The 12,500-nt window shown below is 40.4% G+C and overlaps 1 protein-coding gene across 1 annotated transcript in view; it reads right to left on the bottom strand.

Moving 5' to 3' along the window:
• Positions 1–12,500, bottom strand: part of LOC308084914 (protein O-mannose kinase-like) — a 25,279-nt gene that overhangs the window by 2,297 nt on the left and 10,482 nt on the right. The window contains exon 2 of the mRNA XM_080427899.1: positions 7,361–8,503. Coding sequence (XP_080284025.1) covers positions 7,361–8,349 — 989 coding nt within the window. The 5' untranslated portion in view covers positions 8,350–8,503. The remainder of the gene's footprint in view (positions 1–7,360; positions 8,504–12,500) is intronic.

Raw genomic sequence — 12,500 nt, 5'->3', positions numbered from 1 at the left:
CAGGCAAAAGTCATGCCTCGTTTGGCCGACAGCCATTAAACCTGCTTACACATGTGCCTTGACTCATGAGGAACACATGTATCACATTGACCAGTAAGCTCCGCCCTTTGATTGTCCGCATTTTTGAGCAGTTTGAAAAACACTTAAACCCAGGATTTTTCAGCTATTTGCGTGAAACTGTATCATCTCTCTGATCTCTTTTTTTCACAGATTTTGTCTGTTGGTCCAATGGCTTCTCCCTTAAGCGAGTGCCTCACGACCACAAGGTTGCCGGTTCAAGCCTCACTTGATGCAGACTCATTTAAATTGAATTGCAAAAAACATGACTGTGTCAATGAATACATGTGCAAACGGTAAAGATAACATGAAATGCTTATTTGAGAGGGTATGTTTTTGCAATGTATGACATACTTCATTCTGAAAATAGCCGATCTACAATCTCAAAACTTTTCAGATAGCAACGTGTTTCTGAGCTTGTAGATCGGCTGGTTTCACTGGTTCACTTTTATCTTCAACAGACAACCTCAGTCTAGACAAAGCTATAGTACTATAGGTAGTGTTGCAGCCTGTCAATCCGAAGGTTGAGTGTTCGATTCCTGTTAATGGCAATAGGTTGAGACGTCCAATCAATCCATTCTGCTTCCATCTCTCTCTCTCTTCAATCTATTATGTTTCCATGTTTCTCTCTCTTCAATCTATTCCGTTTCCATGTCTCTCTCTCCGCCCTTAGATTGTCCGCAATTTTGAGCAGTTTGAAAAACATTTAAACCCAGGATTCGAGCACTGGGAAATGTTAAGCTTAACTCGCCCTTAACTTTTTTAATGCAAAGTCTATGGTAGTCTTAACTCACTACGGATGCAATACCGTGTTTGGCCACCATTTTATTTCTATGGCAGGTCTGTGGCGCTGTTCCTCACTCTGCCAGCCAATCAAAGGCTAGCTCAGTTTTGCAGGAGCAGCCATCTTGCTTTTAGCTCTAGCGCGGACAGGACAGGACCCATTTAAGACTGGCAAATATGTTTGTATTTAACGATAGAACGCAAAAGTACACTACTAAACACGTGCATGACATAGTACGTTTAGTCAGAATGCTGTGTTGGCCATGTTTGATTAAGAAAATGGTCAGGGAACGTACATTTTAAATGGGTTCCAACATGACCGTCATATCATGACAGTCATGGCACTACTTGTTCCTGTTTTTTGACATTTCTTCATTTACAACCCGTACATCTACATAAACGTTAACATTTCAAATATAAAGTGCTGACCCCACGGCCATGGATGTAACAAGTTACAACGTCTGGGTTTAAGTACCCGTAGCTTCCGTATTGTGTAATAAAGAAGCATTTTAATCCGATCGATGGCCATTTTTTATACAGTTATAATGTATCAGAGTGCAGTACAACTCCCAACCGATTGGGTCGCGGTGTTGAAAGCATATGAAAAAATGGCCACCGATTGGATTAAAAAGCTTTTTATTGAAAAATACGGAAGATACGGGTACTTAGACCAAGGCGTTTTAACTTGTTACATCCATGGCCGTAGGGTCATCACTTTATATTTGAAATTTGAACGTTTATGTAGATAGTACGGGTTGTAAATGTAAACATTTCAAAAAACCAGGAACAAGTAGCGCCATGACGCTTGTGACAGACGAGCGTCATGTGAACCATGGTACAGCTGTTCAGAGTCGCACACTCCCAACCAGCCCCCCCCCTTATTGTCGTTGGGTATTTGAACACAGATAATAATAATAATAATAATAAACTTTATTTGTGTAGCACCTTCCATGACATGAAATGCAGCTCAAAGTACTTTACAGAGCAATAATACAATTACAGAAAAAGTACAACTAATTTAACAATAAAGAAAAAAAGAAAAGCAAAAGTATAAAACAACATTAAAATAATAGCCAAAAAAAGGCAGTGAATCAGATGGACAATGGTTGGTCATTGTGGTGTTTTGATTGATCTGTAAACACAGATGATCATTACATTCAAAGCTGTTGAGGCACATAGTAGTGGCATGTTGCATGTTAATCAGTCACCTACATTATATAAACTTCAGTTTAAATATAGGTATTACTATTACATGAAAATATGATTGCTTTCACTAGTAAATGTAGGTAGGCTATTGTTGGACTACTGATTTATATGTTCTTTGTACTTGTTCTGGCCAGTGAATTTTCCGTAGGCAAAGTTCTCCCCCTCCCCCATTCACTCACTCACTCTCATTCAACAACCATACTGGCTGGTTGTAGTTCATGTTGAGAATGTGAGACTGAGAGTCAGGCTCCCTGCTGGTCTGCTTGCATTGTCTTGTACATGTGATAAACATTTGCTGTGGTCTCCCCCCCCCCCCCCCAGTGGTGGAGAGAAATAGTCAAATCAATCATCATAATGTTTTACCACTACTACTGTTTTACTTCTATCTTTAACATTTTTAAATCTTGTATATCTTATTATTATCCACACTGTTGAGGAAGCTTTAAGTGCCATGCGTGTCTGAGACAATTAACACAATTAAATCATTGTAGGTTTGTCCAAAATCACACTTGATTTGCCCCACCTCTCCTTCCATGCACCCCCCTCCCCCTTTACATGACCTATCTCACAGCTGGATGAAACATATTTACACATGCATGCTTTTTTGAACACCTTTCAACCTATAGCATTTTGGGCGAAACAATAACAATTAAAAAATGTTCATACATAAAAATACATTTAAAGTTCCCCTTTATTAAGGATATGTATGGCCTGTGTTAACCATATTTTTACATTGTTTATTTTCATTATTGATTCCGTCATTGTCAATCAGGGTTTCTTTGTATATTTCAGTAATATGCTTTGCATATTTAAGTTATTTGCAGGGATTGTCATGATCATCAATTTGTCTGTGGCAAATTTTTGTTTTGTTTGTTTTTTACATAACATAACATTATAATATAGTTCTTGTTTTGATCATAAGACCCAATTACTGAGTGTCAGTCTCTGGGTTTTCTTCAGAATATGTATGACACTGATTTACTATGACGCTATGGCACATTAGGAGTCCACTAGGACAGTGGTTCTCTAACTTTTTATCTTCAAGGACCCCCATAACTCTGAGAGTGCACAAATGGGTTTGGTTCCATTTGTACACTCTCAGAGTTACAGACCTGTAAAGGTAGTTTAAGGCTATGGCTCTTTATGTGTTTCTGGTAATATTATTGTCTGCTCATTTGTATGTCTATGGCAAAAATAGAACTTTGACAAAAATGTCCACCACAAGCCAGCAGTGAAGTTTACCATTTGTTGAGGCCCATGATATAAGCTGTGTTGTGAATGAAGCCTAAATAAACTACAATGTGGGACACAAGACATCTCTGATAGCCCTGGGCATTTACAGAGCTATGAATCACGAGCCATGGCTTGACCCACACACTATATATTTATAATTAAGAATATCAACTTGTTTCAAAATAAATATGTCTAATGTATGAATCTAATACTTTCTCTTCTTCATTTGTGATAGGCAAACATGCACAGAAGAATGTCTTATTTCCCTGGAAGAGTACATGTTATTTTCCGGTCTCAACTGGTCTCAACAAAACAGAGAGTGGAGGCCAAAGCCCAGAGAAAGAGGAAACTCCCAGACACTCAACCTAGCGGACGACTTTGCCGTTTCTGCCACCAGGGGCTCAAGCAGGGTCCAAATAGTCCGCATATCCATGCTGGGTTTCCAGGAGTGACTGGGAAGTATACAACTGTCCACCAAAAGTGCTTTTATTGTACAAAGGCATGGCAAAGGAGATGTCATGGAAGGAATTCCAACAATCCTCCTTCTATGCCATAGAGAAGGATAGGTGGACAGCAGAGAGGAAGAAATGAGAGATATGCCAACCCCCCCCCCCCATTTTTCCCAGCAGCTCTTAGTGCCCTGATCATGGACAAGGTCTGAAAGAACTGAATCTAAACTGTAAAGAATCCTGAGCAGCTATTTGCAAAATGTACGTACTGTACATAGACAAGTGAAATTCCATTCATATTGTATGTTGGCTTCTGCTTCTTGGACATTTTAGTATACTGTGAATGATGGCTGCTTCTAGCACATTTTATGTACATGTATGACTTCCGCTTCTTGCACAAAAATATCATATATGCCTTAAGACAGTGGTTCTCAAACTTTTTCATTTCAAGGACCCCCAAAATGATATGTATTTGGCCCCGGACCCCATGTCAAAATATGTTGTTCCAGGGACCCCCAGAAGCAAAGATTTGAGTTACAAATGTTCGCTTTAAAAAATATTATATTTAAAGATTTGCACAAAGTTTTAAAATGTTTAAAAAATAGCAGATCTACAAGCTCATAGCGCAGCACTCGGTGCCGCGCTATGAGCTTGTATATCTTCTATTTTTGAATAGCCAAAGTATAAACGGTTAAAATTATTATGATGCTATATTAACACATTTTGCTGGGGACCCCCTGGAACACCCCCAAGGAACACCCCCAAGGAACACCCCGGACCCCACTTTGAGAACCAATGCCTTAAGAGTTCTGTCATACCTGCCGTTCTACCTGTACAATATTTACCTCTGTCTTACCTATAATGTGTGTGTGTGTGTGTGTGTGTGTGTGTGTGTGTGTGTGTGTGTGTGTGTGTGTGTGTGTGTGTGTGTGTGTGTGTGTGTGTGTATATATATATATATATATATATATATATAACATATATATATATATATATATATATATATATATGTTTTTTTGTATTTCATTATATTTTTTTATCTATATCTATTTTTGTATTGTGTTGTATTAGCAGTCTCTGCAAAACATATGGCATAAACATTTCAATGATGTCAGTATAAGTGACAAAATAAATCCCTCTTGATTCTCTGAAACTATGATCATATTTTCTCACACAATTGAAAGCTGACAAATGACAATTAGCATGATAAGAAAATTGTAAAGCAATTGTAAAGCAAAAGAGTAAATATCTGGTTCATGTTTTTTTGAAAATAAATAGTTTCAGTGATTCTCAACCTTTTTACTTTCAAGGACCCTTACTTTGATAGGCATTAGACCCATCAGGACTTATACTGTATTATGTCGTAATGAAGTTCTGAACAGGCCGAAACGTTGACAAACTCAATAAATACAAAGCAGAACTTTTTCCAGTGTGCAGACTCTATTCCATTTTTATTAGACCACGACCCCCATACATTTTAACTCTCTGGAACTCTCTGGAATCACTTCTATATATTGTAATACCTAAAGCATATTGAAATCACTTGGCTGGCATTCACTACCATGATCGACAGGGATGCCCGGATGCCCCTACCGCCGCCACGCCCAGAGGCGGCCGTCTCGTCGCGGGGCAGGAGCTGATAGTAACGGTTTACTAGAAAATCTTTATTGATCTGTTATTACAGTGCAGTGCTGCCACCATCTGGTGGCCAAGTATACTGTTTTGATGTGTGCTGGCCTCAAAGTGGCCCTACCTCGGTATGCTGCCTCCTGTTGACTGGACATTGATACTACAGGGCCTTTGCGTTTGGAAAACCTGATGCGATTCTATTGGCTGTCAGTGAGTGACGACTATCCACGTCTCGCCTGCTGAAGCGAGACGCCATTGGACCAACAGTCCAGAACCAGTGTACCTGTTCAAAGTTGGCATTTTGCTATAGCGCCACCTTTTGACGAAAGATTGTGAGAATTATTTCTTGATAGTTTTTCATGACCATCTACCATATGGCCAAGTTTCGTAAAAAGCGTATGCACGGTTCAACCAGAACTGCGAAAAGTGGCAGAAGAAAAAAGAGGGGAACATTAAGACAGGTCCAGAGCTGAGCTCTGGCCCCGTAATAATAATAAACTTTATTTGTATAGCACCTTTCATGACATGAAATGCAGCTCAAAGTGCTTTACAGAGCAAGAATACAATTACAGTTAGAACCAATTTAACAATAAAGCAAACAAAAATAAAATAAAATAAAATAAAAGCAAAAGCATAAAACAACATTAAAATAGGCAACACAGTGAGGAATTAAAAATCAACCAAAGAATCAGCTAAAAGCAAGAGTGAAGAAATAGGTCTTGAGCTGTGCTTTAAAGCTATCGACAGAGGCTGCCTGTCTTAGGTGTAATGGGAGTTTATACAAGACTGAGAGCAGTGGTGGAAAAAGTACTCAAATGTTTTACTTAAGTAAAAGTATCAATACTGCAATGTAGAAGTACTCCATTACAAGTTAAATGTACAGAATAAAAATACTTGGTAAAAGTACAAAAGTATTGGTATCAAAATGTACTTAAAGTACCAAAAGTAAAAGTACTACAATATTTGAAAATAGCAGATCTACAAGCTCACAATCGCGACGCGTTGTGAACTTGTAGATCGGCTATTGTCAAATATAGACATGTACCTCGTTGACCCGGAGTCCCCCCAGGGGTCTATGTCTATGTCTAGGGATGAAGTGGGGCCCAAATTTGGCCCCAGAGACGTAGATTACGGAGGAGGCTCTCGCTCTCTCTCTCTCTCTGTGTGTGTGTGTGTGTGTGTGTGTGTGTGTGTGTGTGTGTGTGTGTGTGTGTGTGTGTGTGTGTGTGTGTGTGTGTGTGTGTGTGTGTGTGTGTGTGTGTGTGTGTGTGTGTGTGTGAGTGTGTGTGTGTGTGTGTGTGTGTGTGTGTGTGTGTGTGTGTGTGTGTGTGTGTGTGTGTGTGTGTGTGTGTGTGCGTGCGTGCGTGCGTGCGTGCGTGCAATTGTGTTAAATTCAACAGAGATTACAGTCTTTTCCACAATAATTGCTAAAACACATTTCTTGAAACCTTAACCCGTTTTCCTAAAACCTTTAAAAACACAAAACCAAATCTTCAAACCAGGGCTGGATTAACTCATATACGGCCCTATTCTGGGCGCCACCTTACCCATTATCCCTACATTTCTTGAGCTTGTAGATCGGCTTTTTGAACTATTTGAAAATGTTTTTCAAAATAGTAAAAAATGGCAAAGAAGTTTAGGGATAATGGGTAAGGCGGCGCCCAGAATAGGGCCCTCAGTGCCAAACTTATTTCTGGCTTTATCATCCCCGTGCCAAGGCCAAAAATACATTGTAAAAAATAAAGTGCTCTGGAGCCGAGATACAGCCTTTTTCAGTAAGAAGTTAAACAAGAAGTGAATTGAGCAGAAAATCTTCAAATCATGATATCTTGGGTTCTGAACATTTTTTTTTCAAAAAAAGAAAGTGCAAAAATAAATTGCCCTCAGCGATTTGGGTTTGGCACTGCTCTATTGTGAATCCATTTCCTGCTCCTGAAGTCTGGGGTGACCAAACATGGCCCAGTATTCAAATATGGGACATTGTAATTGGTAGTTAGTTGTACTTTCTGTTCTCCAGCAACATGTTGTAGACCAGCTTGTAGACCTGCAGCACCTCCTGAGCGGCGGGCCGCAGCGCGGGGTCTGTCCTCTTACACTTCGCGTGGACCTGTGACAGGTGGGAGAGGGCCACGTCGCCCCCGGCCACGCTCCCCATCAGGTGGCGCGTCACCTCCGGGATCTTCCAGATATCCGACTTCTCGTCGTAGCCGGGCATGAGCTTGTCTGAAAAGGCCAGGCCCTTGTACGGCCAGAGCTGCTCCGGCGCCACAAAGTCCCCGGTCACCTCCCTGTCGAAGCATTCGACCAGCAGGCCCCTGGCAGCGTCCACCTCCGGCAGCATGTCCAGGTCGTTGACCACCAGACGGAAGTTGCTGCTCAGCAGGAACTGGGTCAAGGTGTGGATTAGCCATTCTGTGTCACACATAACACGGCAGCCCACAGGGCTGTCGTGGAGGTAGCTGAGGACAGACACGTAGTCCATGGCCAACCTCAGGCGTATCTGCCAGGTGTCGTGATGCCGGTGTCTCTCCTGTTTCAGCACAGCGTCCAGGTTTATCAGGGAGCCCAGTGGGTGGTACTCAGTGACTATCATGTGCTCCTCTAGGCACGCACCCACCAGCTGCACCACGTGGGGGCCTTGCAGGGCTTGCAGCATGGAGACATCGTGGACAAATAGCTTCTGTAACTCCGGAGAGATTGTCGCTTTGGACAACGCCACCTTCTGACCTCTCCACTCTGACAGGAACACCTTCTTTACCATATTATCGCCGATCAGTTTCAAAGTGTGCACTTCCGCTTTGATTTGCGGACACTGCAGCCAGGACGAGCAGTTCTTCATGGCGTCTATTTTGAAGTGACCGGGAGGACAGACCTGAGGAGGCATCTCTGATACATGTCTCCGGTACGGGTACAGGTATATGTAGATCAACAACATGTTGGCGAACAGCACACAGAGACACAAAGACCACCGAAACACAGACATTTTGTGCATGACCTTGTAAAATATTTTTTCAGGAGCACAAAGGTGACGCGAAGCTCAGCCTATCCGTGAAGCCAATGGGATGGATGGGTCCCAGGTTAGGTCGGGTACCACATAACAGGATTGAGGATTGACGGGATTGATTTTTGGTTCACTGCCTCAGTCTCTGAAAAACAATGTAAACAGGCACAGGAATGAAGACATGAACCGTTCACTTGCGTTCCTAATTTTCCTCTCATTTATTCACAATAATACAATCACAAATATCACAATAAATCAACATTTCCCTGCAACAATGTCTCTCTTTTTAAGAAAGCCCATAGCACCTTCAAGGTGAGCATATGTGTGTGTACAGTTATTCCCTTCCAGGTACTGTAAGTATACGTGTGTGTGTGTGTGTGTGTGTGTGTGTGTGTGTGTGTGTGTGTGTGCGTGTGCGTGTGCGTGCGTGCGTGCGTGCGTGCGTGTGTGTTCCAGGTAGGTATAGCATGTATGTGTGTGGGTGAATGTGTTGAATATGAGTTGGTGTTTTACAGGTGAGTATCTGTATATCTGTTGTGTGTATGAGCTGCTGTCCCTTAAATACATTTGCATATTTTCACTTCACATTTACAATATAACCATTTGGCTTCAATATTCCCATTAAACCTCTTAGTCATCACATCACAATGAATTACATTCAAAGGCCATATTTCAGTATTTGTACTGGTCCCAAGTACAGCAGAACAGTGGTCAATGACCCCTCTCTATTTCAAAGGATACAAAGGATTCAAATCAAGTAACACCTTGGTCTACTCTATTTAGAATCAATGACGGTCGTTAACAAGCCATCAACGCAATTGAAATGGCTTTAAGCTAAAGAATGTGGCTTTGTTGAGAGACTGATCCTTGATTTTATATCAGATGCAAGCTAATGTTGAATCTATTGCACTAAGTAATGGTAGCTATTGGAGCAAGATGTTCCACAATAACATGGCCCATGTCATTACTGCCAGTACCCTCTCCTCTGCCTCATTGAGGGTAATGGCAGTAATGACATGGGCCATGTTATTTTGACTAAAATTGTGAAAGTTTATATATTTGAAAGTAATGTAAAGTACATCATTATCAGATTATCCTTCAACTTCTTGTTTATGCCCCAAAATGACTGGATCTGTTTTGTAGAAATTTGTAGCAATTGTAGAAATGTTAGACCTTAATTGCCGAATGTTTAAGCATATTCTAATCATGTAAACTTTACTTTAAAACATTTTCCAAATATTTTATTTGTTTAACATGTTGGACAGAATAGCCAATTTTACATCGAGGTGCCCAGAGCCTATTGGCCATCATTCCCATTTTCATTCTTCAATACTAATGATCAAATAAAACAGATAAGGCAGGTGAAGATCAAAATGTACTAAAATATGTACCTGCAAAACATTTGAGGTGAGAAACTAATGCAGCATGCAGTAACATGCATGCTTCAGCAGTAGCAGACCAGGGAAAAATAATTCTCTAGCTACAGCCAGGAGCCAGTTTACTTAATTATCACATACTGTAGATTGGAAATAGGGAGAAACAATGAACCTGACTCTGTACAAACTAAGCTAACAAAAGCTAGCTAATCTGCACAGAACGTGAAGTGTAAAACTTAAAGCAACAATTTATTGATGGGGGAGTGAACTTAACATGCTTGCTGCCTGTATCAAATCAAGTTGTTTGCAGCTGCAAGGATAATGAGGTGGGAGCAGGGGTCATCACCATGGCAGCTTGTGATGGATATTTTCCTTAATATTTCATTTTCGCCACGGACATGCAAAATAATCATTGTACCAAAAACACAGTGGCCTAGCCCTAAATGTATACTAATGGACTCCTAATGTGTCATAGGGTCTATTCCAATGTGCTGCACATTTTAAAACAATAGTACAGTATGTCTGCTTTAACTACTGAGCGACCAACAAATTAAATCCTAATTATTTTGGATTATAATAGTTGAGTCTCATCAGTACAGACAGTGCTTCAACCTCAAAAGGGCCACTTAGCTGCAAAGGTGATTGGGTGGGTATTATACATCATATGGCTAATATAGAGATTGCTGGCTTTTCAAAAGACTGTGTTACTTGAGGACAGAAAGATATCAAGTTCTACCAGCTAAACCATTTGGTTTGGCAAGGTACAGTAGTGCATTCCATTAAGTAGGCCGTCTGGTCAAGGCCCTTTTCGTTCAGTTTCGTTCCCATCAGGTGGATCTAAATAATCTCTGCTTCTTAAAAAAGATCTATTGGTAGTAAATAAGAAACAAAAAGTTCTCCATCTGCTTTAGGCTTCCAAAGGGGAGGGGCTTGTTTTACAAATGATGCCAAAAATCATGAACAAAACTTCCAGTCAACCCCAAATTTGAATCACATGTCAACGGTGGTTTACTCAACAACTCCCCAAAAGCATTTTCACTTTGATACATAGGGGGTGCCACAAATGCACAAAATGTAGCCGTTTGATGCAAAAACATGATTTTTCAATCCTCTCAAAATGAAATGCAAGTGATCTCAGGAGTGACGTGACAATATAATTAATAATATAATATAACGTTTTATAATATAACGTTTACTGGTGAGGAAACTCACCAGTAAACGGTTTGACAATACCACAAAACCTAAATCCTTTCACCAGATTATTCCAAAAAACGAAATTGAAAATCTTGACAGGGCTCTAAAACAAACTGATTGGTCTAATCTACTGTGTAGTCAAGATGTAGAGAGTGGCAGCAGTATTTTTGTGGAAACTACAAACAGAGTAGTGTCACCCTTCATGAAGAAGGTCCTGTGTAAACCTAGACAAAAAAACACCCTGCCATGGCTCAATGGCGCCCTCTGGCAGCAGATGAGAGAGCGAGATTTTGCACTAAAGAGATCACTAAAATCAGGTCTCATCAGTGATAGGCAGATTTTCACAAGTATTAGAAATAAGGTAGTAAGGAATTTAAGGAAAGCTAAAGCTTATTTTTTTATTAAAGTAATAGAAGATGCAAGGGGAAATGGGAAATTGATTTGGGAAACCCTTAATAAATTAACTGGCAGAAATAAGGATCAGAAAACAAAGGAATTTGAACTTAAAGTGAACGGAACTTTAATTCAAGATCAAGAGGTGATAGCAAATACTTTTAATAGTTATTTTATAAATTCAGTTGGGGAACTGGCCCAAAGTTTCCCCACTAGAATTCTGACATGTGCCCCTATTAATGATGACAAGCCCATTTTTAGAATAGGAGAAATTACCGAATCTGCAGTGGTTAAGATCATGAGCTCCTTAAGAGACTCAAAAGCAAGGGATGCTTATGACATGGACACAACATTTTTAAAAACACACAAGGAGGCATTAGTTTGTCCCATAGTTCATTTAATAAATTTATCAATTAGTCAATGCACTTTTCCTAGTATCTGGAAATCTGCCATTGTAACACCAATTTTTAAGGCCGGTGACCAGACAAATGTGGCAAATTATAGGCCCATTAGTATTCTACCTATAGTGTCCAAGGTGGCCGAGAAATGGGTTGCTCAACAACTGACCGCTCATTTGAATACAGGCCATACTCCTCTGTGTCCACTGCAGTTCGGTTTTCGCTCCAACCATTCGACAGAAACTGCTAACTGCTACTTTTTGGAAAGTGTCAAGTCAAGTTTGGATAAAGGTGGTACAGTGGGTGCTGTATTCCTGGATCTTAAACAGGCTTTCGACACTGTAGACCATCCGGTACTCTTGTCAAAACTCTCTTTCTTTAACTTTTCTACTGAGGCAGTCAGATGGTTTGATTCATATTTAACAAATAGGAAGCAAAGGGTTCGTATTGGTAACAAACAGTCAACATATCTTAACAGTGACATTGGAGTTCCTCAGGGATCAATACTGGGCCCTATCTTGTTCAGTTTGTATATTAATGATCTGCCTTCTGTCTGTCCATCTGTCTCCATACAAATGTATGCTGATGACACAGTTCTCTATATACATGCTGAAAACAAACAACTAGCAGCAGAGAAACTAACTGCAGCCATGGTCCATGTATCTGATTGGTTAAGGAACTCATGTCTACATCTGAATACAAGCAAAACTGTTTGTATGTTTTATTCACGCAACCCCACAGACAATGTTTATCCTGACATTATCGTCAATGGTAACATTAT

Source organism: Gymnoscopelus braueri (genome assembly GCF_963280865.1).
Source record: "Gymnoscopelus braueri genome assembly, chromosome: 5".
NCBI classification, from domain to species: Eukaryota; Metazoa; Chordata; class Actinopteri; order Myctophiformes; family Myctophidae; genus Gymnoscopelus; species Gymnoscopelus braueri.
Note: the sequence above shows the minus strand (reverse complement) of the source record. Positions and strands in the feature narration are given on the sequence as shown.